General features: G+C 38.6%; 1 protein-coding gene across 1 annotated transcript in view; it reads right to left on the bottom strand.

Moving 5' to 3' along the window:
- Positions 1–6,109: 6,109 nt before the first annotated feature.
- aldh1a3.L (aldehyde dehydrogenase 1 family member A3 L homeolog) overlaps positions 6,110–12,733 on the bottom strand; it is a 31,336-nt gene continuing 24,712 nt past the window's right edge. The window contains 6 exon segments of the mRNA NM_001095605.1: positions 6,110–6,659; positions 7,933–8,007; positions 9,592–9,749; positions 10,399–10,563; positions 10,862–11,046; positions 11,554–11,656. Of these exon segments, the coding sequence (NP_001089074.1) occupies positions 6,587–6,659; positions 7,933–8,007; positions 9,592–9,749; positions 10,399–10,563; positions 10,862–11,046; positions 11,554–11,656 (759 nt within the window). The 3' untranslated portion in view covers positions 6,110–6,586.

Here is a 12,733-nt window from a genome sequence, read left to right as displayed (position 1 = left end):
AAAAGTAGCAATAATAATAATAATTAATGTGTAGCTTTACAGAGTTTTTGTTTTTAGATGGGGTCAGTGACCCCCATTTGAAAGCTGGAAAGAGTGAGAAGAAAAAGGCTAATAATTCAAAAACTGTAAAAAAAATAAATAATGAAGACCAATTGAAAAGTTGCTTAGAATTGGCCATTCTATAACATACTAAAACTTAATTTAAAAGTGAACCACCCCTTTAAGGATAACAAACACTGGTGCAAATTTTGCCTGTTTATTGCTTTTTGGGCTTTGATTGTTCATAGCACTGTAATCTAATATGGGGAGCAAAGTACTGGTGTACTGTAGAAATAATGTGATTAATAGCTGCATTTTTTATTATCTGATAAGTGTATTCTGATGCTAACACAAATAATACAATGAGCGTCTCTGTGAGGCTTTAATTTATGCAATATATACATGTTTTTTATGCAAGATTATAATTAAATGTAGCAAGCACATAAGTGAACTTTAGGAGTGTTACAGTGCCGTGCTTCTGATTTCTCTTGCTGCTTTATATGGTAACATACAGGGGGTTATTTATTAAAGGTCCAATTTGTTAGATTTGTGAGTTTTTTTCTACCTCGAATAAACTCACAACTCGAATATTTGCGCATTTATGAAAAAACTCAAATGCAAAAAACTCAATTGAATACAATCAGGGAAAAAACTCGAATACCTCAAATTTATCGAGCTATAGGCCAAAAAACCTTGAATACCTCGAAATTATCAAGTTTTTGAGCGCAAACCACCATAAAAAAATTTAAAAATCATGAAGGCAAAGAACATCTTTAAATAGTTCAAGGGACCTATGTCATTGACTTCTACATAACCTCAACAGGTTTTAGGTGGAATATTTTCATCTTATAGCAGCTTCGGGGCATAATAAATCTTGAAAAATATGAGTTTTTTTTTTATCCAGAATCTACCCTAAAAAAACTCAACCTTTAATAAATAACCCCAATAATGTTTAACTATAATATTATGGATTATGCATTTTGCAGTTGTTCTATACTGTTATTTATTATGATCACAAAGTTTTTAGGATACCTAAGAGAAATATCAAGGCCGCGTAAACATGGGTTTTTAATGTTCAAAGCTTTTAAAAAGACTATGTGGCAAAATAAGGGTTAAGATCATGGATGGGCCTGAGCTCTTATAATAGCTGAAGGCAAAAATCTAGACCTTTGATTAAATTAATAATGCACAAAATGCGTCAGAGTGTGGCCTGAATCTCTTTGAACAAATGTTAGATGAAAATAAAGCACGGAGTTGTAACTTATGAATTGCTGTCTGCCTGATTAAACCTCAGGATTTCACTGGGCAGTGGCTTCCTCTATGTTTTGGCTAGTTGCCTGTAGTGTAGGGACTGATTAGTAGAGAAGAGGGGAACTTTTATGATTATTTTTTATCCCACTAAAGAAAACAGAGGCTAAATGGTGAATTTGTTAACAGAGATGCTAAATTGCACCAGTGTAGTTTCTAATTGCATCTAAATAAAAATTAGGGGGTTAATTATTAAAGGTTGAGTTGTTTCTGGAAAAATTAGATTAATTTTTTGAAATTCAAGGTATTCTATGTTTTTAAGCCTATAAACTCGATAAATTTGAGGTATTTGAGTTTTTTTACATTCAGATTTTTTCATAAATAAGCAAACATTTGAGTTGTGAGGTTATGAGAGGTTGGAAAAAAAACTCGCAAACCTCAACCTTTGATAAATAACCTCCTTTATATTGACAAATGTAAAGTTATGCATTTGCAGATACAAAACTATGCACCATTTCTACGCTAAATGGGAGAAAGAGGGCTAGAGATTTATAAATTTATTGTGGCAGGCTTCGGATGAGTCCGTCTAACGTGTTTTCGGGAATCACTTCCTTAGATGATTCCCCTAGATGACTAAAGGAGTGATTCCAAAACCCCTTAGGCAGACTCATCTGCAGCTTGCCACAATGAATTTTTAACCGGAGTGCAGTCGATTCTTGCTTTGCTACAGTGGGGACACTGTGGCCCGGTGCTTAGGAGCTATCAGAAACAAGTGGAAGCTTGGAGTGGTCCCTTTCCTTTTGGTTTGCAGATAGAGATTTATACCCTGAATGGGAGTTAGATGCATATTGGATGAAGATGATGTGGGGGTACTTGTCAATAATAAACTTCCATGTCGTTTTGGTCTTCAAACTTAGAAAGGATATTAATGAAATATAGAAAGTCCAAAGAAAAGCTCTTTACTTGATATGTACGGTCTTACTTTTGAAGAATGGTTGGCTAACTTAGAGTACTTTATGCTGATGGAGAGGTGCTTAAGGGGGGATACAATTACTTTGTATGTGTGTAGCGCTATAGTAAATTGAGTGCACCTTACTCTTCTATAAGCTTCACTCCCAGTACATATGCTTCGGATGAGACCTTAAAATCTTAGGGAGTGAGCCTTCGCAGCGATGTGGAAGCAGGCTGTAGTGCAACTGTAACTGTATTCAGGGTGCAAATAATTGGGCGCCAGTGGTTTGTGTAACTTAACCATAGAACAGATTTATTGAGCACAATATACAATCCTCAGAGGAGTGTACATAAAGAGAACATTTGCAGGATCATACATTACATTGAATAGGCAGTACTCACAGCACCTTTGGATTCTCCTCAGAGATAGGAACAATACATGCAGCTTTGAGGAGGTACACCCAGCTTTCAGCCTTTTCCCTAAGTGGGACCTGAGGGGAATACTATCTACCCTAGGTCTGTACACTTAGTCCCTACCTCTGGGCAATTAGTACCCCACTACAATCCTCGTAGGAGCCTCAAACTGCTCAGCTAAATATCCTGAGTGTCTGTCACTCCTAGAGTGACCTATAAAGGTGAGTAGCCTATTCTTACTAGACCTGACCTGGTTCCACTCGAGCTCTGCCTCCTGCTCAGGCTAGAGCCAGCACAAGATGGACACTGAAAGCATGGCTTCAGAGTCTTTTATACTCTAGCACAGTGCCATCTGCTGGTCACTGTGAGAAACAACAAGGGGCATAGCTTTTAAAGCAGGAATAGGAAACAGTTACCCCTCCCAACTGTATTTTAGGACCCAGTTAGGTGTCTATAACACTAGGGAAACTGCCTGCTAAATAATACTGGGGATGGCTATCCTACACATCCCTACATGTGCATACAATAAACACAATAAACTCTCTGATACTTTATTCACTAGTAGGTACTTCCAGCAGGCACCAATTCAGATCAGAATAAAGGAGGTTCCATTGTAAGGGTTCTTTACAGTGAGTACTATGAAGCTGTGAAATTATTTCCTCCCGTTGTATTAGCAGACACATTAGATAGTTTTAAGAAAGGATTGGATGCCTTTTTAAAAATTGAGAAAATGGCACATTATTAAAATTATCTATACTTTTACGTTTGTCCTTTTAGGAGTCAGAAAGGATTGGAGAGTCAAACTGGAGTGTTTGTGCCTTTCACATGTCCACCAAGTTATAACTTGCTGTGACTTTTTTTTAACTTCATCTGCTATGTTACTACATTATAGTAATATAATAGTTATGACCCTGGTTTATATATGTGGGAACAATGATCAGCGTTAAAATGTATGAGGAGAAATGTACTATGAGCCAGAACCAAGTGCTAAAGAACTAAGAGGTGCTAAAGCATAACCCTTAAGTTGGCCATACATACAGAGATCCAATCGGTCATCAAACAAGCGGATCTCTCCCCGATATGCCCATCTTGAGGTGGATGATTTTGGGCTGATCCAATCGTGGGCCCTAGGCACAATGAGGAGAATACAGGCGGTCAGATCAATGACCACATTAATGAACCAATGCCGTCCTCTATCTGATGGGATGCTTTCGGCAAGAAAAATCATTGGAGGAAGCCCGTCACAGGGCCTCTATACACTGCCCAATAAATTGCCGACTTAATCTGTCGGCATCTTATATTTGCCCATGCATGGGAACCTTTAGTGCTCATGGAAATTCAATACTAGATGCAGAGTGCTGGTGGGCACAAGGCAGCTCTGCCATTACTACATGGCATAATATGCAATGCCTAAGCACCTCTCCTCCTAAATTTTGGAGCACAATTCAGAAAAGTCCAGACAGGACGCAGGTGTATAAAAAAAACATGTAGGCAACATGTTCGGCCAGTTAGAGGTACATGGACTGTATAAAGGATTCAAAAATATACAAAAGAATACAAGTTTACAGATACGGTCACAGTGCATTTTTTTAAAAATTTTATTAAAAGCTGTAAATATTATAGATTGTTACTATAAAAAAAAGTCTTCTAAATTATGTACATGAGCATTTATATATAAAAACATTAAAATAATCTGTGCTACGAAAATACAAAAAAATAAAAATCGAAAATGTCTGATTAACTGCTTTCTACTCCATAAATATATTTATATATATTTTAACTTTAGTGGGTCATTTAAAATAATGGTAATAAAAAAAAAGTCTATTTAATTACAATATAAAATAATTGCGTCCCGTTAGTAATATGTTTCATTGTCATTTTACCACATTGAAGGCTGAAATTATAAATGCCCCCTTCCTATTAGATGAAAACAGCAAAAGCAGATTTCCAAAGTGGCATTTCATAAGAAAATAAACTGCAGGGGAACAAAAATCTGGCTGTTCTCGTGGGTCTCTAAATGTTTTCTGTAATGAAAATGATGTATTTACTCTTTGCTAACTGTTAAAGTACTAGGGCACAGGATGTGGGAGAGCCAAGCAAGGAACAAAAGCAATTAGATTGCATAAGGATTGATAATGCTCAGCAGCTCTTGCATTTTTTTTTACTTGTGTTCCTGATTCCTAGGAAAAGTGATCTAGACCTACTCCCTGCATTACACACACTTACATTAAATAAAAGATATTTTTACAGATCTAAATATAAGACATTACTATTAAACTGCACATCATGGAATATATTTTTTATTCAACCATTTTTATCATCTTCTGTCTACAGTTCTATATCCCCGCAGTACTGGTTTCTGTTTCGTTCATAGATGATGCTGTGAACCCCTTACACACACTAAACTAAGTATTCAATCTTTTGCTTTCTAGATAGACCTAGGAATTCCAAAAGGCTTAAACAAATCTCAGATGGATACCTGTGTCGTTCAGAAATAGATTTCCTCTATGGGAAACAGAGAGAGGCTTATGTTTGCATCCTATACAGTAACTGCAGGAAAAGTGTTCTTGCACTTGGGGGTGCCAAATGTTTGGCACACCCAATTGATTGTAGTTGCTTACCTGAAACCCTGGGCCGGTGTTCCTATCAGCAGAAAACTGCACCATCCTGGGGTTATTCCAGCTAGCACCACGGATCGATCCTCTTCCGTCTTCCTTTCTTCATGTGGCTGCACATACGCAGTAGAGTGAAAAACCGAAGTTTAACTAAAAAATCGGCTATTTCGTTCTACTGCGCATGCGTCCATGGTGCTCGCTGGAATAACCCAGGGCTGGTGCAGTTTTCTGCTGATAGGAGCACCGGCCTGGGGTTTCAGGTAAGCAAATACATTCACTTGGGGTTTCCTAACATTTGGCACCCCCAAGTGCAAAAATAATTTACTTCTCCTTTGGCAGAAGGCTAAAAAGGCCCCAAGCCACGGCTGCACCATTTAGCTACTTATTCAGTCACATAGGGCTTACCAAAGACCCCTTTACATGTATATCTATAAGTAGAGCTGGATTTTTGTAAAGCAGGCATTTGCAGGAGGCCCAACAACTATTGACTAAATTGACTACTTTTTGTCTGACTATAAATCAATCTTCACCCCAACTGCTAGGTAATTTGGGATCACTCAGATATTATTTGGGCAATAGCAACATGGCAGCGAAGGTTTCTAAGCAATAATCGCCAAGCCATGCAGGGCAATTAAGAGATTCTGCCTACCAAGCAGGGTTTCCAACACATACAATCCCCCATATGAAATTGCCCAAATGATGCTAGTTGTTGAGGGACATTGACTGAAGTATTACTGCACAGCCCTAACTACAAAGATATATGCATGGAGAAAAAATGTGCACATAGAAAAGTGTACCTTTAAAATGACAGTACCCTTTAAAATGTATATGCAGAATGATTATTTTTTTGTTTAAAGATCTTCACAAATAAGATGGGACTAGATTGTAGAATTCCATTTGCTGCATCCGAAAGGCAGAGACACTTTGATTACTACTGAACCCCCCAAGTGAGCATTGAGACGGGCCTTTACGGGACATTATTGTCAATGCTCTGCGCATGCACAGAATCCAGTATGGAGCACTGCACATGCTTTGTGACAATGGCAATCACGGCTGTAAGCAATGACTGCAGGAACTGGGGGTTAATCCCTGGCTTTTTAAAGGTTTTGCCAATTAGAAAGATTAATGCTGAATTTAACTACTCCTAACGTAAGTAAATAAAAGGGTTCTCTACTCTGACACACACGGATATCAGCTTTCATTGTCTTTTTAAGAATAGATATAAAAGGCACAGAGCTCTAGCTGTACGCTGGTAGGATTACTGGCATTCCTTTTCAGTCCTCATCCATTCTCTGTTCCAGTCGGTTGCTGCTTTCATTTCAGTGGTTCTTCTGTGATAATTTAATAGTGATCGTTTTAACCTCTGTGTATTCTGCCAGGGCATACTCTCCACTGCAAAGAATATATATGTAAGATTCATAAGGTCATCAGCAGCAATCAATATTTATCTTCTGCGTTTGTTTAAGTGCTACCGACACATTATGTTATACAGGAAGTTTTATTCTTTAAAGGGCAAGTGACATCAGACGTAAACATCCACTAATCCATATGTTTTGGATAAAAGGCAGCAAGAAAACTTAAAGGGATACTGTCATGGGAAAAAACATTTTTTTCAAAATGAATCAGTTAATAGTGCTGCTCCAGCAGAATTCTGCACTGAAATCCATTTCTCAAAAGAGCAAACAGATATTTTTATATTCAATTTTGAAATCTGACATGGGGCTAGATATTTTGTCAATTTCCCAGCTGCCCCTGGTCATGTGACTTCTACCTGCACTTTGGGAGAGAAATGCTTTCTGGCAGGCTGTTGTTTTTCCTTCTCAATGTAACTGAATGTGTCTCAGTGAGACATGGGTTTTTACTATTGAGTGCTGTTCTTAGATCTACCAGGCAGCTGTTATCTTGTGTTAGGGAGCTGTTATCTGGTTACCTTCCCATTGTTCTTTTGTTTGGCTGCTGGGGGGGAAAAGGGAGGGGGTGATATCACTCTAACTAGCAGTACAGCAGTAAAGAGTGATTGAAGTTTATCAGAGCACAAGTCACATGACTTGGGGCAGCTGGGAAATTGACAATATGTCTAGCCCCATGTCAGATTTTAAAACTGAATATAAAAAAATCTGTTTGCTCTTTTGAGAAATGGATTTCAGTTCAGAATTCTGCTGGAGCAGCACTATTAACTGATTCATTTTGAAAAAAAAGTTTTATTCCCATGACAGTATCCCTTTAAGTTAGTTTAGAAATGAGGACATCAAGAATATGAGCATTGGTATTGGAGTAAGAGCAGCAGGGAAATGAGTGTAAGTTTATGAGTAAGGGCATCAAGAATATTTGGGCTGGTTTAGAAGTGAGGACAGCATGAAGATGAGGGTAATTTAAAGAGTAAGGACAGCAGGAAAATGAGAGTAAATCAAGGAGTAAGCGAGATTAGGTTAATTTTAGATGTGGCATATTGACCACTGCTGTGTTTTCATGGAAGAAAGCACCCCAGCATCTACCATAGGCAGTACATTTGCTATTATTTTAAATGGGAAATGGTTATGGGTGGGAGTTGGGGGCTTTTGCACCATCCAATTTCTCTCCACAACAATCAAAATGCCACATATACCATTGGACTAGGGACAGTAATTAGCCCAATGTACACCATTACAGGAATAGCAGAACTTACAGTTCCCTTCCATTTCCAGACATCTTGAATCCTCCAAATGGAGTCTGTGTATGCAGGGCATTGTAACAGTTAACCCTGCAATAAAAATATATATTGTGAGGGGAAGAACTTCATTTTTAACACTATTTACTGTTCTCTTTAACATGATACTTTACACTCTTAAAATATACTGTATATTCAGTTCACAGTTACATTTTGTATTAAGATGATTCAGCCAGTTTGGCCCATTAAGTTCAACTTATTTCCTATTACCTTATTCTTTATCCAAGAAAGGCAAACAAAGAAGAGACAAATACAAAGCAAATTTAAGTTCCCAACATGGTTACCAGATATCAGCATGTTAAAATACAACATAAAGAAGCTGTACTGTAGAAAAGACGTGATGTCAAAAAGTATTATCAGATAGGGCAGATAAAGCAAGGGTCGAGAAAAATAGTATCTATCACCAGTGAAAAGAATTGGTGTTGACTCTTTTTTATCATTCTTTTCTAGCTTTTTCCAATGCGTGAGCAGCTATGAACAGCATTTATCAATTTGGGTAAATTCTCTACAGGCTTGCATTGTAATAAGTTAACCTGCAGCAACTAAACAACTTGAAAAGTTGCCTACGGAGTCAAGTTAAAATCGTGTTTCCACCAGTATTTTAGCAATGCACCAGCCCTTTGTGTGGCACCACAATAAAAACCTTACCTTAGCACATCCCTGTTGTGCCTGCACTACCTTATTGTATTTGGGGATTATCCCCTTTTATTCAGCCACCAAACATCAACGTTTAGGGGGGGAAACACCCACCCTTCATCCTGATGAAGGGTGGGTGTTTCCCCCCCGAAACGTTGATGTTTGGTGGCTGAATAAAAGGGGATAATCCCCAACTGCACTAATCGGTGTGTGTGCGGATCCGTTTCTTTTACACATTGGTTGCTAAGGGACCCGGCCGGGTCAACGGAAGGAACGCACCACCAGCTTGCAGGATTGGTGAACTACAGGTGTGCGGTAGGATAATTACATTGCACTACCTTATTACCTTCATTGAAATCAAGCAAATTTCTAGGCAGAACACATTAATCTTGTTGGATTTATGGTTCATTTTCTGCTTGAAGTATTTTCCTTATTATATACTTCCGTGAACTTTTCATTCCCATGCTAGTACTGTCTGCTTAATGAGGAACTTGGTGCTGTGCTGTCTGCTCCCAGAGTTGTATGAACATCGTATTCTGTGATACAAACATCTTGTAATTCCCTTTTTGGTCAGTGTGTAGCCAACTTTCAAGAAGGCAACACTGAATTCTACCACTAGTATATCTGACAGCCAACTCCTGACTTAAGACAGAATGAGGAGAATCAGAAACAGATGCTGAGAGAGGAATAGTGAAGATAAATTTGATTATTTCAGAAACGGTACCGAATTTTTAATTGATTGTATTTAGAAAGTTCCTTATTACAGTATGCTAGCGCTAATATAAAATTTTCATTTTCGCGATAGTTTCCCTTTAAGGTATATTATCCTACAATGTCTGGAGCTGTTGATCCAAACTGCTGTAGGTCATTGTGCTTGGTAATGTAGTGATAAACCTTCTGCAAAATAGTGTCCATACTTATTTATGCATGTACTGTCTGCTTTCTGAGCTATGCAAACCTAGAGATTCCTCATGCACTCACCACACTGTGCCAGACTGCAGGGCTGAAGAAACAGACAGGGCTTTATCCAGGCTCTTGGTGAACACAGCAGCTGTCAATCCATATTCAGAACTATTTGCTCTTTTTATCACATCTTCTAGGCTTTTGAATTTCAGGATGGATTGAACTGGTCCGAATATCTGCCAAGAAAAACAGAATATAATGTCCAGCTTGACAAACACCCATTTCTTTAATTCCTCATTGAGAATAATCCTCTCTCCAGTGGACAACTAAAGTTTCTGCCACTTGATTTGGCTGATCAAACAGTGGTACAACAACACAAGCACTTTGGCCAAAGTGGAAAATCTGGCCAAGCAATAGACCTATAAAGGTGACCATAGACGCAGAGATCCGTTCATTTGGCGATGTAGCCAAACAAGCAGATCTCTCCCCGATATTCCCACATTGAAGTGGGTGATATCAGGCCGATAGTGGGCCCTAGGGCCCAACGATTATATCATAATGCATCCGAAACTGTCGGATCGCGGGGCCGCATACACGCAAAGATCCAACAGGATTTTTTAAACTGCCCGATCGAGATCTGGATGACGTTCGGCCAGGCCCCACACACGGGCCAATAAGCTGTCAACTCAGTCTGTCAGCAGCTTATCGGCCCGTATATGGGGAACTTTAGGCTCTTGTATTGGATGCACAAGCCAAAACTTCCACCAAATGGCCTAGTAGCCCAGTGACCTTATATCAATCAGTTGGTGTGCAGTCACTAAAAAGAGAGAGCCTGATGCGTAAGATAACCAACACCCAAACTATGTACTTTATTGAAACACTTACCTCCTCTTTAGCTATCCTCATGTCATCAGTGACGTCGGAAAATACTGTGGGTTTAATGAAAAATCCTTTCTCCCCAATAGCCGAGCCCCCACATTCCAATTTAGCTCCTTCCTCCTTGCCACTCTGTATCAGTTCCAAAATCTTATCGAACTGGTCCTGATCAATCTGAGAATCACAGAGGAAGAGTGAGTATATATATATATATATATATATATATATATATATATATATATATATATATATATATATATATATATATATATATATATATATATATATAAAAACTGTATTTGTGCATAACCCTGCCATCATTTTCTACATCCAAAATATTTACTATATGGTCCCTAATCCCTTTAGATTATAGTATGAGTGTGCAGTACGTTCCACTTGCTTATCTGGTTGTGTTTATCTAGTATTCCTTAAGGATTTCTAATAATCAATAATTCCCAAAGCAGTCTTGTACCTGTGGTCCATGTTCAGTTCTGGGGTCAAACGGGTCCCCTACAAAACGTCTCTTGGCATGTTCTATACTGCGTTTCACAAACTCTGGGTAAATGGACTCCTCCACAAAGACACGTGAAGCAGCTGTGCAGCATTGGCCTTGGTTGAAGAAGACTCCTTGATGAGCACATTCTACAGCCAGCTCTACTGCAAACACAATACATTGGGTTTGAATGGGATGTGAATGTGCATGAAAAACAAGAGATTTCAGAGGGCAATTTACTAAAACAGAGGGAGCTACAATTTAGATGTTCTCCTTCAAAATATCCTTACCCAAAAAGTTACTTTTTTGTGGTGTTTGTGTTTCCATAAAATATGCTTGTGCCACCTACCTCAGCTTTTCTCCTATGCGGTGGAGCCCTGATAGGTGTCAGATTAAAGTGCTAGGTGGTACAATACCCACAGTTAATAGGTTTAACAGTTATGAGAAAGTGTTATCTATATATTAAATTGCTTCCTATATGTCACAACCATGCACTTATTGCACATGGGGGACATGCTGTTCAGTCTATCTTTATGAGATTTACAGCAGGAACACTGGGAGAGTTTCCTTTGACCTTAATATAATATTTCACATATGTTTCAATGATGTCTATTGTGAAATTCAAAAGTGCAAGAAAAATGGGGGAAATCTTCCACTCCCCATCAACTCACAGTCAGAATCTGCAAACACAATGCATGGATTTTTCCCTCCGAGCTCCAAAGTGACACGTTTCAGATTACTCTTAGAAGCGGCTTCCTTGATCAGTTTTCCAACCTGTTTAAATAATACACAAAAACATGAAGGGGGTTATTTACTAAACCACAATTTTTGTCTGGTTGAGGTTTTATTGGGCAAAAACTTGAATGTTTCAAGGTTTATTATACCCCTAAGCTGCAAAAAGTCCAAAAAATCTGCCATCTCAAATCTGCCGAGGCAGGGTCAGACTGAGGTGCTTGGGGCCCACTGGGGCTACTGCCTAAGGGCCCCCTTCGCCGCTCTGGATCACCACAAGAGCCCGGGGCCCACCGAGTTTTTTCCCGGTTTCCCGACGGCCCAGTCCGACACTGTGCCCAGGTCATGAAGAAATCAATGGGAGATGTCCCTTTTACAATTTAAAGATATTGTGATCTGTGCTGGGCTTTGTCTGATAATCCAAAAATGCAGGGTTTTTGGACGATTACCTGCTAAAATTTAGTGCTTCGGGCTTCAAATCTGAAAATTTGTACAATTCGGGTTTTTGTTCGATGTTATCAATTTTTTTTCCCGACCCGACTTTGAGTTATATTATTGATAAATAAGATAAAAATCATGGATGAGAGTTTGGTCGAGCTTGGTTTAATAAAAATATGATATAAATTTGAGTTTTACTAAATAACCCCGTAAGTGTTGGAGTCATGATGACAATTGCTGAAAGTTTCACATCTAAAAAATTGGGCACTTTTACTACAGTGTGAATTTTCTCTTCACCTAACCAAAATTCACAACACATCTCCATATTTACTAAAAATCCTAAATTCACTTTTTCAAGAAAAATATGGTAAATGTTCTCCTCGCGTACATTCGCCAGTATATTTCCCCATTCAATAGTAGTGGGCAAAATTCTCTACAGAATTTTTTCTATAGAATTTTCACCAGAGAATTTTCATCATGGGGGAAAGGAGCATGGAAAAGGCAATGCAGATTGTGATTTAGAAGTGTCTGCTCTATCTTTATAATAGGAGTTCGACCGCCTGAACCTGCTGAAGTAAACTTTGGCGAAAAGTGTAACTTTCGCACTTTGATATATTACCAGATTTTCACTAAAGAATTGTCACTGGCGAAACTGTGCAAAACTTCTCTAGCGCTGAGCTT

Source organism: Xenopus laevis, chromosome 3L, assembly GCF_017654675.1.
Source record: "Xenopus laevis strain J_2021 chromosome 3L, Xenopus_laevis_v10.1, whole genome shotgun sequence".
Classification (NCBI taxonomy): domain Eukaryota; kingdom Metazoa; phylum Chordata; class Amphibia; order Anura; family Pipidae; genus Xenopus; species Xenopus laevis.
Note: the sequence above shows the minus strand (reverse complement) of the source record. Positions and strands in the feature narration are given on the sequence as shown.